Raw genomic sequence first — 13,914 nt, forward strand, 5'->3', positions numbered from 1 at the left:
AGCCTTTGTATTCTCTTGTAATGATCGCAACGCTCTTACGCGGACTCGAAATAAGATCTACTGTTTTCTCTAAACTCGTTTGTTATCTTTTCATGATTTCCGCATATATTCGATCACTTGTCGTTGGCTCTCGCAGAGATCCGGGACCTCTGGGAAATTAGGGTTTTCCTAGTTTCCTTATTTAAACGGAAATCGACAGTGCGAATTTCGGTTCCCACAGTTTGGCGCTAGAAGGAGGGGGGGTTACGGATTACTCTTACTCATGGCCACAAAACGCTTGATCGAAACGATGTTTGGATATATGAAAGACAAACTCGCAGCACTGACTGCTCCTATGGCCAACGCTTACGCAAACGCCGTAGTTTTCAACAAAATCGAAAACTTAGTCGCGACCTTCCGCCACAGGAAGAGCACTAAAACAAGCTCGCGATTCCTCCCTGTAAACAAGAAGGGAAACGATAAATCTTATCAAAACCCCGTAAACAAATCTCGATGCATAAGGGTTTTACCAAAACACGTTTTCCGAAAACATTTCGGAAGGATAAAACTTGTTCTCCCAAAAAAACCGCTGAAAAACCCCTACGTTAATCGCGGAAAAAGGAAACACAACAAAACGATTACACAGCTCGGTCGCTACGTAGCGACCGAGCACGCACACTGCTCGGTCGCTACGTAGCGACCGAGCACACACGCTGCTCGGTCGCTACGTAGCGACCGAGCACACACGCTGCTCGGTCGCTACGTAGCGACCGAGCACATACGCTGCTCGGTCGCTACGTAGCGACCGAGCACATACGCTGCTCGGTCGCTACGTAGCGACCGAGCACTCACACGGCTCGGTCGCTACGTAGCGACCGAGCACGCACGCTGCTCGGTCGCTACGTAGCGACCGAGCACACACGCTGCTCGGTCGCTACGTAGCGACCGAGCACGAACACGTTGCTCGGTCGCTACGTAGCGACCGAGCACGCACACTGCTCGGTCGCTACGTAGCGACCGAGCACGCACACTGCTCGGTCGCTACGTAGCGACCGAGCACACACACTGCTCGGTCGCTACGTAGTGACCGAGCTCAAGCCAACTCTCCACTCGCTACATAGCGACCTGTAAGGCCTCAGAAAGGTCCTCCTTTGGGTTCTCTTTTGAATCCTCGTCGAAACGCTTTTCGTTTCGTCTCAATCGGAGTTTCCGTTGAGATTTTACGACGAACACAAGTGGGAATCTTCTCGGCTTGCTTCCACTCGCTACGTAGCGACCTGTCAGACTGTCAGTCGCTACGTAGCGACCTGTAAGGCCTCAGAAAGGTCCTTCTTTGGGTTCTCTTTTGAATCCTCGTCGAAACGCTTTTCGTTTCGTCTCAATCGGAGTTTCCGTTGAGATTTTACGACGAACACAAGTGGGATTCTTCTCGGCTTGCTTCCACTCGCTACGTAGCGACCTGTCAGACTGTCAGTCGCTACGTAGCGACCTGTAAGGCCTCAGAAAGGTCCTTCTTTGGGTTCTCTTTTGAATCCTCGTCGAAACGCTTTTCGTTTCGTCTCAATCGGAGTTTCCGTTGAGATTTTACGACGAAAACAAGTGGGACTCTCTCGGCTTGCTTCCACTCGCTACGTAGCGACCTGTCAGACTGTCAGTCGCTACGTAGCGACCTGTAAGGCCTCAGAAAGGTCCTTCTTTGGGTTCTCTTTTGAATCCTCGTCGAAACGCTTTTCGTTTCGTCTCAATCGGAGTTTCCGTTGAGATTTTACGACGAAAACAAGTGGGACTCGTCTCGGCTTGCTTCCACTCGCTACGTAGCGACCTGTCAGACTGTCAGTCGCTACGTAGCGACCTGTAAGGCCTCAGAAAGGTCCTCCTTTGGGTTGTCTTTTGAATCCTCGTCGAAACGCTTTTCGTTTCGTCTCAATCGGAGTTTCCGTTGAGATTTTACGACGAAAACAAGTAGGACGCTTCTCGGCTTGCTTCCATTCGCTACGTAGCGACCTGTCAGACTGTCAGTCGCTACGTAGCGACCTGTAAGTCCTCAAAGGGTTCTTCCTTTGCGTTCTCCTTTGAATCCTCTTCAAAATGCTTTTCGTTTCGTTTCAATCGGAGTTTCCGTTGAGATTTTACGACGAAAACAAGTGGGACTCGTCTCGGCTCCCTTCCACTCGCTATAGCGACCGAGATGACATCCTCACTCGCTATAGCAACCTGTCAGGCCTCAAAGGGGTCCTCCTTTGCGTTCTCCTTTGAATTCTCATCGAAACGCTTTTGGTTTCGTCTCAATCGGAGTTTCCGTTGAGATTTTACGACAAAAACAAGTAAACCTCATCCTAAACTCCTTGGCTTGTTTCTGCTCACCCTACCTCCATCTTTGCGTTCACTTTCGAATCTCGATCGAAACGTCTCTTGTTTCGCCTCGATTGAAGTTACCATTGAGACTTTACGATATAAAAAAAAAACCGCAAAGACCTATTTTCTCGCATGGATTCAGATTAATCGTATAAAACGGCAATGGTTAACTTAACACCTTAGCCGCCTTAACTATACGATTACGTTGGACCTTTTTACAAAAATCGACGTCTTATCTAAGGAGAAGATAACAGTCAAGTTCGGAAGATAAATGTCAAGTTTCAAAGGGTAAACACCAATATCGGAAATGGCGAACATACACGAGAATAGGAAACGGAAATGAGCACGCAAAACTGAGAAGGGACAAAACTGCATCTTCGAGAGAACTAAGGTATTTCCGACTTGAAATTTTTGAAATCAGACTTGGAATTTTCGTAGGAAATTACTTTGAGGCTGCCATAGAACTTTAGGGAACGTAAAACCTAGGCGGATAGTCTAGCGAACTAAGTTTTAAGCGATTTTTCCTGTCTCGATATATTGTCCCATAATTGTTCATCCAAATCTTGCAAACCGATCTAAACTCTCCGAAAGTCGAGAAATGATCGCCACGCATATCAAGCTCGCTTCCTAAAGAGAGAAAAAGTTAGAGACATGAACGTCGTCTTAAAACCGATTCGTTTCTGGCAATTTTCTCGGAACCGACATATCCCAAGTCGTCAACGTGGAAACAACCAAATCACAGTCCAAGCGTCGTCTATAAATCGTCCCGAATTATCGATCATTCCAAACATCAGGAGAGGAAACGTACACAACCCTTCAAAGTATCGGTTCAACCGTTTTTCTTTCGTAAAAAAAAAAAGGGGGAGTAGGTACGTATACTATACTCGTATACTCCCAAACTTCAAAAAACTTCTGCAAATCGTCAAGAATAGGCAAACGACAATCTTAATATTCGTCTAAACGCTAGCAACATATCCAGACGATCATGAACATAATCTCAAAAACTATACATCATTTCTTGTCGCAATCATGCGTACAGAAAACTTGTACCAATATCAAACTGAAACTCGACGATTAGCCAAAGTATTGAAGCCTTTTCCGGCTTCAGAAAGCCAGTTTCGTTTTAAACTTAGCGGCGAGAAATCTTCAATCACCAAAGCATTTCTTTCAGTTTCCGTTGTACCAAGTAAGTCACGGAAAAGTATCGAAAACATTTGCGACGAAGAAAACTCGAGAATATATGTAGCATCGTGCACATTAAAAGAAGCACTTTCCTCCCGATGGTTAGCTAGATCCACTTCTGGTTGACCAATTCTTTCAAGAAACAAATGTGTCATGAGAATCCTCTCGAAAAACCTATGAAAAACGTTCCGCGACTAGATCGTATTGAAATAAACTTCGGTAATACTCCATGGGTAACGCCAAGCAACCTTCACCTAAGATCAAAATCACAGCGGGAACGTTTCTCGTAGAACCCGCAGAAACAATGCTACTTTGACATATGTATACATATCACTGATTTACGACCTTCGTAAAATCGGTTATATGATATGATAAATTATCGTATAGCCCACAATCGGAAATCATATGATAAATTCTTCATAACGAAACTAAGTCCTAACAACCAAACGGTTAACGGAAAATCTAAACTTTTCGAAAATTGACCAAGTTCAATACGCTCCACAATTCACTTTAAGCCCGCAACGTTTTAACCACAATACGCGGCATGTAAGGAAAAATTCGTAACAAAGCTTCTAGAGCTATACGAAACATCCTAAAAAATGCACGAAATACATCTCGGAAGGCCAACTCTTCACAAAGCACCATGAAGGAAAACACTTGTTCCCATGGACAAATTTACACGACACCTCAGTCATAATTCCTCGATCGCAAACAAAACTATTAGCATCCGAACAGGAACAACAATTTTTGGCTGCGAACATTCTTAGTCAAACCAGAATGTTTCTCAAACACAGGGCTAATACTAAACCCTCGCAACATCGCGAAATATCTTCAAAGCCCGCGAACATTTCAAGCACGAAACGTGGCATACGAAAGAATAACAAATCTTCAGCATCGCGAGACGTCGCGGACGCCTGAAGATTAGTTCTTCGACGAAATTTCCTTCCTCGATAAAAACACCTTCATGGAAGACCAGACAGTCATACGCACTAACATCTTCTCAAAACATATTCTTCGCGAAGACTCAAAATAGTAATTTTTACCATTAAGTTTGTTGCTGATCACAACAAACTCTTAACGTCCTAAACAGACTTAGCCATCTCGTAGAAGATGACTCTCTTACATCCGACACAAGGATAATAGCGCTATAAAAGAAATCCGAAATTTTGGTCCAGCACTTCCGGTCTCCGGAGAGATGCTCGATTCCAACCATACAAGTCGTATAAGCCGAGAACCTATCGCGGACTTTAAATCGGTATGGAATCAGGATGAAACTGAAACGGGATACGTAAGTCGAATTAGTCATCGCACCCTCTAAAACCAGGAGTAAACCTAGGTCTTGCCCTAAACCCAGCGCACTGGTCTCTAACATCTCTAGGCATAGTATCAAACACCCTGATACGAGATCCCAAAATTTGTCTCTTTGCCAATATTCGAACGTCTTCAGAAAATCCCGCAAGTTTACACACTGCGGAAAACTCTCGAAACAGATTATGGATATGGCAATTCACACAGAGTTAGATTACGAGACGACAACTCGTAGTCTTCCCTCTACACCCATACAAAATGCCATCGGCAGCAACACGCCTTATAACCGCTACATAAAAACTAGACCATAAAGGTCCTACTGGAAAACTAGTCATAAGAACCTTAACTCCAAGATGAACTACGAAAGGCTTGATCCCTTCAACAAGGGTACGTAGGCAGCCGTCATAAGGCGCAGCCCCAATCTTATCGCGTTTTCTACTTTTAGGAGAGCGAGAAGATCACTTACCACAGACCTTTTCAACCATTAATTCCGCCTAACTCACCTACCTTGCCTAACTTGCCAAGCCACTCGCTAGAACCTCACGCTAGAAGCTCATGATTCTAACGAGCTGGGGGGCTAACTGTTGGGGTCAAAATCGGTCACGACGGAATCAATGTCTGAAAGTCCGTAAAAATCAGCATAACCGTTTTTACGAAAAGTAATCTTCGTAAAGATATCTTTACGAAGAGCCTTGCAGTAAAATATCGTCCAAATCTCAATCGAACCACTAAATACCGATTGTCCGAAGGCAACGGACATGTATCCAAATCGGCCGCGGACAAGCTCGAGTATGGAAATCAGACCGCGGACAAGCCAAGCTCGATCGATACGCGGCAACCAAGCATGCACACAGCTCGGTCGCTACGTAGCGACCGAGCGATCGTCCCGCTCGGTCGCTACGTAGCGACCGAGCTCAGCCAAGCTCGGTCGCTACGTAGCGACCGAGCGATCGTCCCGCTCGGTCGCTACGTAGCGACCGAGCTCGAGCCAAAGCTCGGTCGCTACGTAGCGACCGAGCGATCGTCCCGCTCGGTCGCTACGTAGCGACCGAGCTCGAGCCAAAGCTCGGTCGCTACGTAGCGACCGAGCGATCGTTCCGCTCGGTCGCTACGTAGCGACCGAGCTCGAGCCAAAGCTCGGTCGCTACGTAGCGACCGAGCGATCGTCCCGCTCGGTCGCTACGTAGCGACCGAGCTCAGCCAAGCTCGCTACGTAGCGACCGAGCGATCGTCCCGCTCGGTCGCTACGTAGCGACCGAGCTCGAGCCAAAGCTCGGTCGCTACGTAGCGACCGAGCGATCGTCCCGCTCGGTCGCTACGTAGCGACCGAGCTCAGCCAAGCTCGGTCGCTACGTAGCGACCGAGCGATCGTCCCGCTCGGTCGCTACGTAGCGACCGAGCTCGGGCCAAAGCTCGGTCGCTACGTAGCGACCGAGCGATCGTCCCGCTCGGTCGCTACGTAGCGACTGAGCTCAAGCCGAAGCTCGGTCGCTACGTAGCGACCGAGCACTCGTTTCGCTCGGTCGCTACATAGCGACCGGGCTCGAGCCAAAGATCGGTCGCTGTATAGCGATTGAACCTTTCCGAACATCGATACGACACCAGTCCTTGCATTCTCGTCAAACCTTCGAATGCTATCTCCCGAAGACCGTAGCAAGCTCAGTCTATGTTTCCCACTATTCTAATTCATCGATCAAACTTCGCGGATTAGAAACCGCGGAAAACTCGTAGTAAACGTGTCGAGTCGGAAGACGGCCCAAAGGGACCTAAAACACGACTCGAGGCCCATCCTACGATTTTTCCTAACCAAAAGCCCGTGAACCACAGCATGGTTCACGCTTGGCCCGCGAGGAAGGATAAATGTCAAGTTTCCGCGGATAAATACGGAAGTTTTGAAGATAATTGTGAAGATCGGGAAAAATGGAATATCTCCATTTTTATGCTATGACGGCTTAAGGGCAGAAGAGTAAAAGCGTAAACCGACCTTGGAGCTAGTATATAAGGAGTCCTAGGCGAGGAGCAGAGGGAGAACTTTTTAGATTCGGAATTCTCTGCACTTAGAAACTTTAGGCTTATTCTCGACAAGTTCGGTTTCTATGACTGGCACTTAATTACTAGACGAACTCGCCCAGGCAGTTCGATCTCTTGTCCAGCTCTATCAATTGAACTACGTTCGGCTTGATCCTCGAAAGGGGTACGTAGGCAGCCTTTAACAAGGTTCAGTCCGAAATCAATCTAAGCCTTTTAGATATCTTTTTCGTCCTTTGTTATCGAGCTGCGACTCAACTAGGATTAGGGTTTTATGTTGCTAGAACTAGGTAACTCGCTGACGGCCCCTGCGGCCAGAGCCTTTGTATTCTCTTGTAATGATCGCAACGCTCTTACGCGGACTCGAAATAAGATCTACTGTTTTCTCTAAACTCGTTTGTTATCTTTTCATGATTTCCGCATATATTCGATCACTTGTCGTTGGCTCTCGCAGAGATCCGGGACCTCTGGGAAATTAGGGTTTTCCTAGTTTCCTTATTTAAACGGAAATCGACAGTGCGAATTTCGGTTCCCACAGTTGAACGAACTGATCTTACTCTAGCCAAACGCAGAGGGACGACTATTGTTAACTTGGAAGAAGCAGTCGATCAGAATTCGGTTACAAGGACTCCATGTACTACTCGAATCAAGAAGGAAAAGACTGAAAAAAGTGGCTAATGAGTTTCACCAGGAAGACATGTTTTTTAGAGGCTTTTCCCCCTTTTTTTACTCTTATGTTTGAGTTTTCATTTTTGGTTTTTGACATTTTAATTATCGGTTTTGGTTTTTCTATTGTGTTTTGGAATATTTTATTTAATACAAAGCCTCTATTTTTATTATGTTTACATTTACCTATTCCATGCCATCTTTAATATATAGGAGATAATCTAAATTAAGTTATAAGTAGCTGTTGACCTCTCTATTCTCTGTCGTTTCCTATTAACATATATCTTTCTATTATTCATATTTGATTTAAATTTCAATACTATTTTCTTCAATGATGCTACACATTGTCATTCGGGGTGTGATCTTGCATCTCGGTTTACAAACAATATAACAGTAATATGGCGGTATATAAAGGTATGCACGGTCTTACAAGATGTTTTTCATAAATGTATGTCGTCTGAACATCATGTTAGAGGCCTTTCATAATGGTAGCGATCGTGGGATAAGTTGTATAAAATAATCAGAAATAATTCAGTATATACATACTTGAAATAAATTACAAGTGTGTTACTTGCAAACTATGTCAATAAAGCGCGAAGGTTAAAAATCTTTTAAAAATAATTCAGTATGCATTTTTGTAAATAGAGGCCTCTCATGAAGCCACGTCAGATTAGACTTTTAAGGAAAAAAATTTAAGTGATTCTCCTTTAATATATAGGGGATTATGTTTTTTGAAGGTCGAATAACCTTCAATTGCTTTTATGATATTTTATTGTTTTTTTTATAAATCAGGAACACTATTATTTATTTATTCCATATTGTTATGGTTTCGTTTTGCATTTAGATTAATCTACGAAAATAAACAAATTTCGATGTTTTGACCTATCGTTTCATAGTTTATTAACATAAAGACGAGTTCTAGACTTCAGTTTATCAAAAAAAACATGTATAATCACATTGGTTGCCAAGTAGTTAACATCTATATCAACATCAAGTCAGACTATACCCGACTCATAAACTTCGGATTAATGATATTACTCACGTATACTCACATAGTCGTAACATCATAGTTAACTGAATCATACCTTTATATTTTTTGCACCGTTTACTAAAGCTACACCTTATATATACATAATCATAATATATACAATCAACATATTTTTAGATATCTAATTCCGCGCAAAGCGCGGGTTACTACCTAGTTATTAGTATTGGAGTAATAATAGGTACACACATTCCATCTTTTATTGTAGCCGGTAACAATTATTTCCCCATTTGAGAGACTGGTTGAGCTTACATATGGATCTGAATATTAAACTAGGGTGAAATTCCACGTAACTTTATTTTACACCATAGTTTAATTAATTCTTGGTTATTATGCATAGAAAGGCAGATAGAACAAGTGGATACCCTTTTCTTTGTTAACTGCAATTTATGGAATGAGTGACATGATTCTGATCTCCAATTTTGCATAGTGAAGAAGATGCTATCTATAAATCACGACTTGAAAAAGTGTATAATAGATAAGTTACAAGATAAACTCCCATCATTTTAGCAAATACATTAAGCGGTAACGAGTTATCAAATAATTAATTAGTGGGAAAGGAGAAAAAGAAAGAACCCGAAGATCTCAAAATGACGTCGTTAAGACATGGACCCACTTGAGTCATTGCGAACAGTCAGTCAATTGACTCTGGCTACATCATCTTCTTCTCTCTGACTCTCAAGTCAGAAGCATCAACAACAAGAAGACCAAGCGTGTCGTGTCGGATTGCCTCCTTTCCCCTCAAGCCCACACTCTCTAGGGTTCGATCTCCCTCCCTCTCAGTCATGAATTCTCCTCTCCTCTTAGACACACCCAAAAGACTATTCACGCTATTAAGCTCCCTTGTGCGTGGGTAATAATGACATGTGCCTTCTCTCCAAATGGTCAGACAGCTGCGTGTGGTGGGGTTAGACAGTTTTTTGTTTTATCTTCAGTCTCAGCTCAACCGCGGACAAGGACATAAGAATGCATCAGTGGCCACAGGGCTTATGTTTCGTGCTTTCAGTATGTCCCAAATGTGGATGCTCCTCTAATCACCAGCTCAGGTGAGCAAACATGTGTCATGTGGGATGTACCACTGGTCTCAAAACTTCTGTTTCTGGCGGTAAGTTTCAGTCTGGACATACAGTGCAGGTTGTATTGGATTTGGGGATGTCAGCAGATGTGAAGTGCCTTGTGTACATGAATTTGGGATTCAAACCTAAAGGTTAATGTCTTTGAATGAGATAGAGATCACATAACATGTGGCTTTTTGTATGTGTTTTTATTGAATTACACAGATATGGACGTTTGGAGGGCACATGAGAGTCATATGAAGAAGACAAAACAAACACCTAAGACGAGTCTTGGTCTCAGCTCCATTCCCAGTTCTTGTGGGTTTGGTTGATATTTTCTGTAGTTTGGAAGTAAAAGTCGGTTTGTAATCTTTGTGGAAAAGAGCGGAGTTGTGTTAGAAAGGATCAAAAACGTATCCTTGTTTTCTACTGTGCTTTTGGTTAATTTGCCTTTACTAAACCTCATTACCGTGCTTGTTTATTCACCCTCTCAATGTGAATTCTCTAATCAATTCGTTAGAGAGAATGCATGTGAGTGTGCCTGAATATACTGAGAATCTTTAGGAACACTAAGAAAACTCTTGTTTGTTCCTGGTCTTGTTCTTAGACTCTTTGGTGTTTGTAGATACGTGAGAGGTGGATCGATCAGAGTTTTAGACGTTGGCTACTATCTCGTGAAACAGAGATTCAGTCACAGAATCAAAAAGTTAAGTCTTGAAATTGCTTGCCTCATAACAAAAGTATCACCCAAACCGGGAACAAACCCGAGAAGTTTACAAGCCATTATTAAGATAATTAAAAGGAGTTGATATATCAGTTTCTCCAACTTATTACAAAACACTGAAATTTCACTTTCCCTTGTCCTTGTCCTTCTTCACTTTAAGCACCTCAATCTCCTTCTTCAATTCCACATAAACCAAAGCTATTTTCTTCATCATTTCTTCCTTCATACCAGCAAGCTCTTTCTTCACCTCTAAGTCGTCTCGTTTCTCAAAAACAATAGTATCCAGCTCTGTCAACAACTTATTTTGCTTATCCACATTCTTTTTAATCACATCAATTCTATCATTGACATAGCCAAACTTCTTATTTTCCTCACACGACTCATAAACATACATGGAAACAGTAGCAATACCACCAAGCAAAGCAGATAATGAGGCAAAGATGAGAGGTGTATAGGCCTTGGCAAAGTCTAAACAAGCCATATCCAATGATGCTTGAATCCTTGGATTGTAGATAATCGACATGGAAGACATGTTTCCTTCACTATAAGACACCAGTTGGTGTCTCACTGTCTCCGATAAGGTCATGAAACTTGTCAATCTCCGGGCAGCAAGAGGATCGGCATCGCATGATTTCTTCAAACTCAAATAGATGCGGCGAGCTCCAACCAGTTTCATCATCTTGTACCATGTAAGGATCTCGCCACTTACATGGACACGATACTTGTTCCATGATGTAACAATCTTGCCACTTTGAGAAGCAAAACCAGGCCTTTGGGAAACGCTGCGTTTTGCTAAAAGGCGATTTTGGCGATTGTTTTGGCGATTCTGTTACGGAAGGTTCTCGATGACGGATCTGGCTCTTCCGCCGGATCGAGTGGGTTCACCGGAGGAAAATATAGGGGTAATGGAGGTTCAGGAGGTTAGTGTGGCTCAGGGTGTGGATCGGCCTGGAGGATCGACGAAATCGAGTTGGGTAGAAGTGGCGACGGATAAGAAAGCTTTGAAGAGGTATGATGTTGAGGTTTCAACTAAGGATGGAGTTCATACGATTGAAATTCCTGATGAGATTCTGGAAAACTCAACACCTTTGTGGGAAGATTTTGTAGTGGGGAAGTTTTTGGATCTTGCTCCTCATGTAGCTAAGGTCCATATGGTTCTAAACAAGATATGGCGCTATGGTGATCCATCTACAAAGGTTGAAGTTTATGAAGTGAATCCTACTACGATGCGGTTCAAGGTCTCAAGTCACAAAGCTAGAGAAAAGATCCTAAGGCGTGGAATGTGGAATATTGTAGGAGTACCGATGATTGTTTCGAAATGGTCTCCAAAAGTTGAGGATGAGAAGCAAGAGGAGGAAGCTATTCCGATGTGGGTTCATCTGGAGAAGGTTCCGCTTCATATGTACTCGTGGGAAGGTCTAAGTTTTGTTACAAGTCCAGTTGGGTTACCAGTGAAGCTTCACTCAGAAACTATTGCTTGTACGAACTTTGAAGAAGCGAAAGTGTTTGTTAAGGTAGATGTCACCAAAACTCTACCTAAAGAAATTACTTTCTCGAAGGAAGGCAAGTTGTTCACAGTAAAGTACTACTATCCTTGGTTGCCGGCAAGATGTTCTTTCTGTGATAAGTGGGGGCATGGGGAATCAGTGTGTGCTAAAAAAGGTAAAGAGAAGAAGAATAAGGTGGGATCATGCTCTCCAAGACAAGTTGAGGGAAGTGCAGTTAAAGGGATGAGTTTGGATGTTCATAAGGTTCAACAAGGGGGGAGCAGTGAGTTAGAAGGGGGGAAGCTGGATGTTGTGAATGAGATAGATGATAAGGAAGTTTCAGGTTCGGTGGAGAGGGTAACAGATGGTTCGGAAGTGAATGTCAATGCTTGGGCTCGGGTCTCTCCTGGGAAGACAGGGAAAGTCAACAATTCTGGGAATAAGAGCTCTGAGGTTATACAAATATCTGCTTCGAAATATTCAGTGCTAGATATGAATGAAGAAGAGGAGGGGGAAATAATTGCTGATGAGGATGAGGTGGGTGTTGGGAAGGATCAGTTATCAGAATGCGATCTTTTGGAGGATGAGATTTTAGATCAACAAGACAAAGAGAAGATGAAGTCAGGTATGAAGAAAGGTAGAGGAAGAGGTCAGAAGGCTAAGACTCAGGCTGTTAACACAGTTAAGAGTATAAGGTCTTCTCGCCGAATCAACTAATCATGTCGAGTTTCTTTTGGAATGTGCGCGGATTTAACAAACCATTGAAGCATTCCATAGTGAGAGAGTGGGTTGGAAATAATGAATTGATGTTTGGGAGTATTTTGGAGACAAGAGTGAAGGAGAAGAAAGCGGAGGGTATCTTAAATTCTGTATTCAGGGGTTGGTCTTATATGATGAATTATGAGAATAGTCAAGGAGGGAGGATCTGGTTTGTATGGAAGGATGAGGTATGTATAATGCCGGTCTATAAATCAGACCAATTGATCACTTGTTCAGTTGGTTTGAAAGATCAAGAGGAGTTTTTTTGCACTTGTGTTTATGCAAATAATCTTGCTGAGGGGAGAAAGGAGCTGTGGGAAGACCTTTGTCACCATAATGACTCAGTTTTATTTAGAAATAAACCATGGATTATCATGGGGGATTTTAATGAGATCTTGGAGGTTGAGGAGAGTTCGGGGTTTTCGGATTTGGGAAGACTTCCTAGTGGAATGAGAGACTTCCAGAGGATGGTTCTTCATTGTAACTTGTCAGATCTGGGGTATCAAGGGCCGTTGTTTACATGGTGTAATAAGAGAGAAGATGGGGTGATCTGTAAAAAACTGGATAGGGTTCTTGTGAATGACGCTGCTCTTCAGAAGTTTCCTAACGCCTACTCAGTGTTCGAGTCTGGAGGGTGTTCTGATCATATGAGATGTAAGGTACAACTTCTTCCTCCCAATGAGAAAATTAGAAGACCGTTCAAGTACGTGAATGTGATAGGAAGTTTGCCAAGTTTCTTACCTAAGATCAAGGATTATTGGGAATCAACTCCGGTTTTATTCCACTCTACCTCAGCGATGTTCCGATTTTCAAAGAAGCTCAAAAATCTGAAGCCGCTAATTAGAGATATTGGTAAGGAAAAGCTTGGCAACCTCACAATGAAAACGAAAGAGGCTCTTGAGGTTCTATGTGACAAGCAGCAGAAAACATTGTCTAATCCAAATGATGTCACTATAAGAGAGGAAGTGGAGGCTTATGGAAGATGGATACATGTTGCTAGCTTAGAAGAGGATTTCTTAAAACAGCGAGCGAAGCTGCATTGGCTAGATAAGGGGGATCAGAATAATAAAACTTTCCACAATGCTATTCGGTCTAGACAAGCTCAGAATGCCATTCGTGAGATAAGATGCAAGGATGGAAGAATTGTTACTAAGCAGTTGGAGATAAAAGAAGAAGCAGTGAGATTCTTCTCTGAGTTTCTTAACCATAAACCTGATTCTTATATTGGTACTACTACTGAAGAGTTAAAGGAACTAATGGAGTTCCGTTGTTCATCGGAGGATTGTCGGCTCTTGGAAGCAGAAGTTACTCAGGAAGAGATTCGTA

At 43.2% G+C, this 13,914-nt stretch overlaps 1 protein-coding gene across 1 annotated transcript; it reads left to right on the forward strand.

The window, feature by feature from the left end:
* The first annotated feature begins 11,187 nt into the window (after positions 1–11,187).
* LOC103862660 lies at positions 11,188–12,546 on the forward strand. Its single transcript, XM_009140345.2, has one exon. It carries the CDS (start codon positions 11,188–11,190, stop codon positions 12,544–12,546), a length of 1,359 nt encoding a protein of 452 aa, XP_009138593.2.
* The last annotated feature ends 1,368 nt before the right edge of the window (positions 12,547–13,914 follow it).

Source organism: Brassica rapa, chromosome A03 (assembly GCF_000309985.2).
Source record: "Brassica rapa cultivar Chiifu-401-42 chromosome A03, CAAS_Brap_v3.01, whole genome shotgun sequence".
Lineage (NCBI taxonomy): Eukaryota > Viridiplantae > Streptophyta > Magnoliopsida > Brassicales > Brassicaceae > Brassica > Brassica rapa.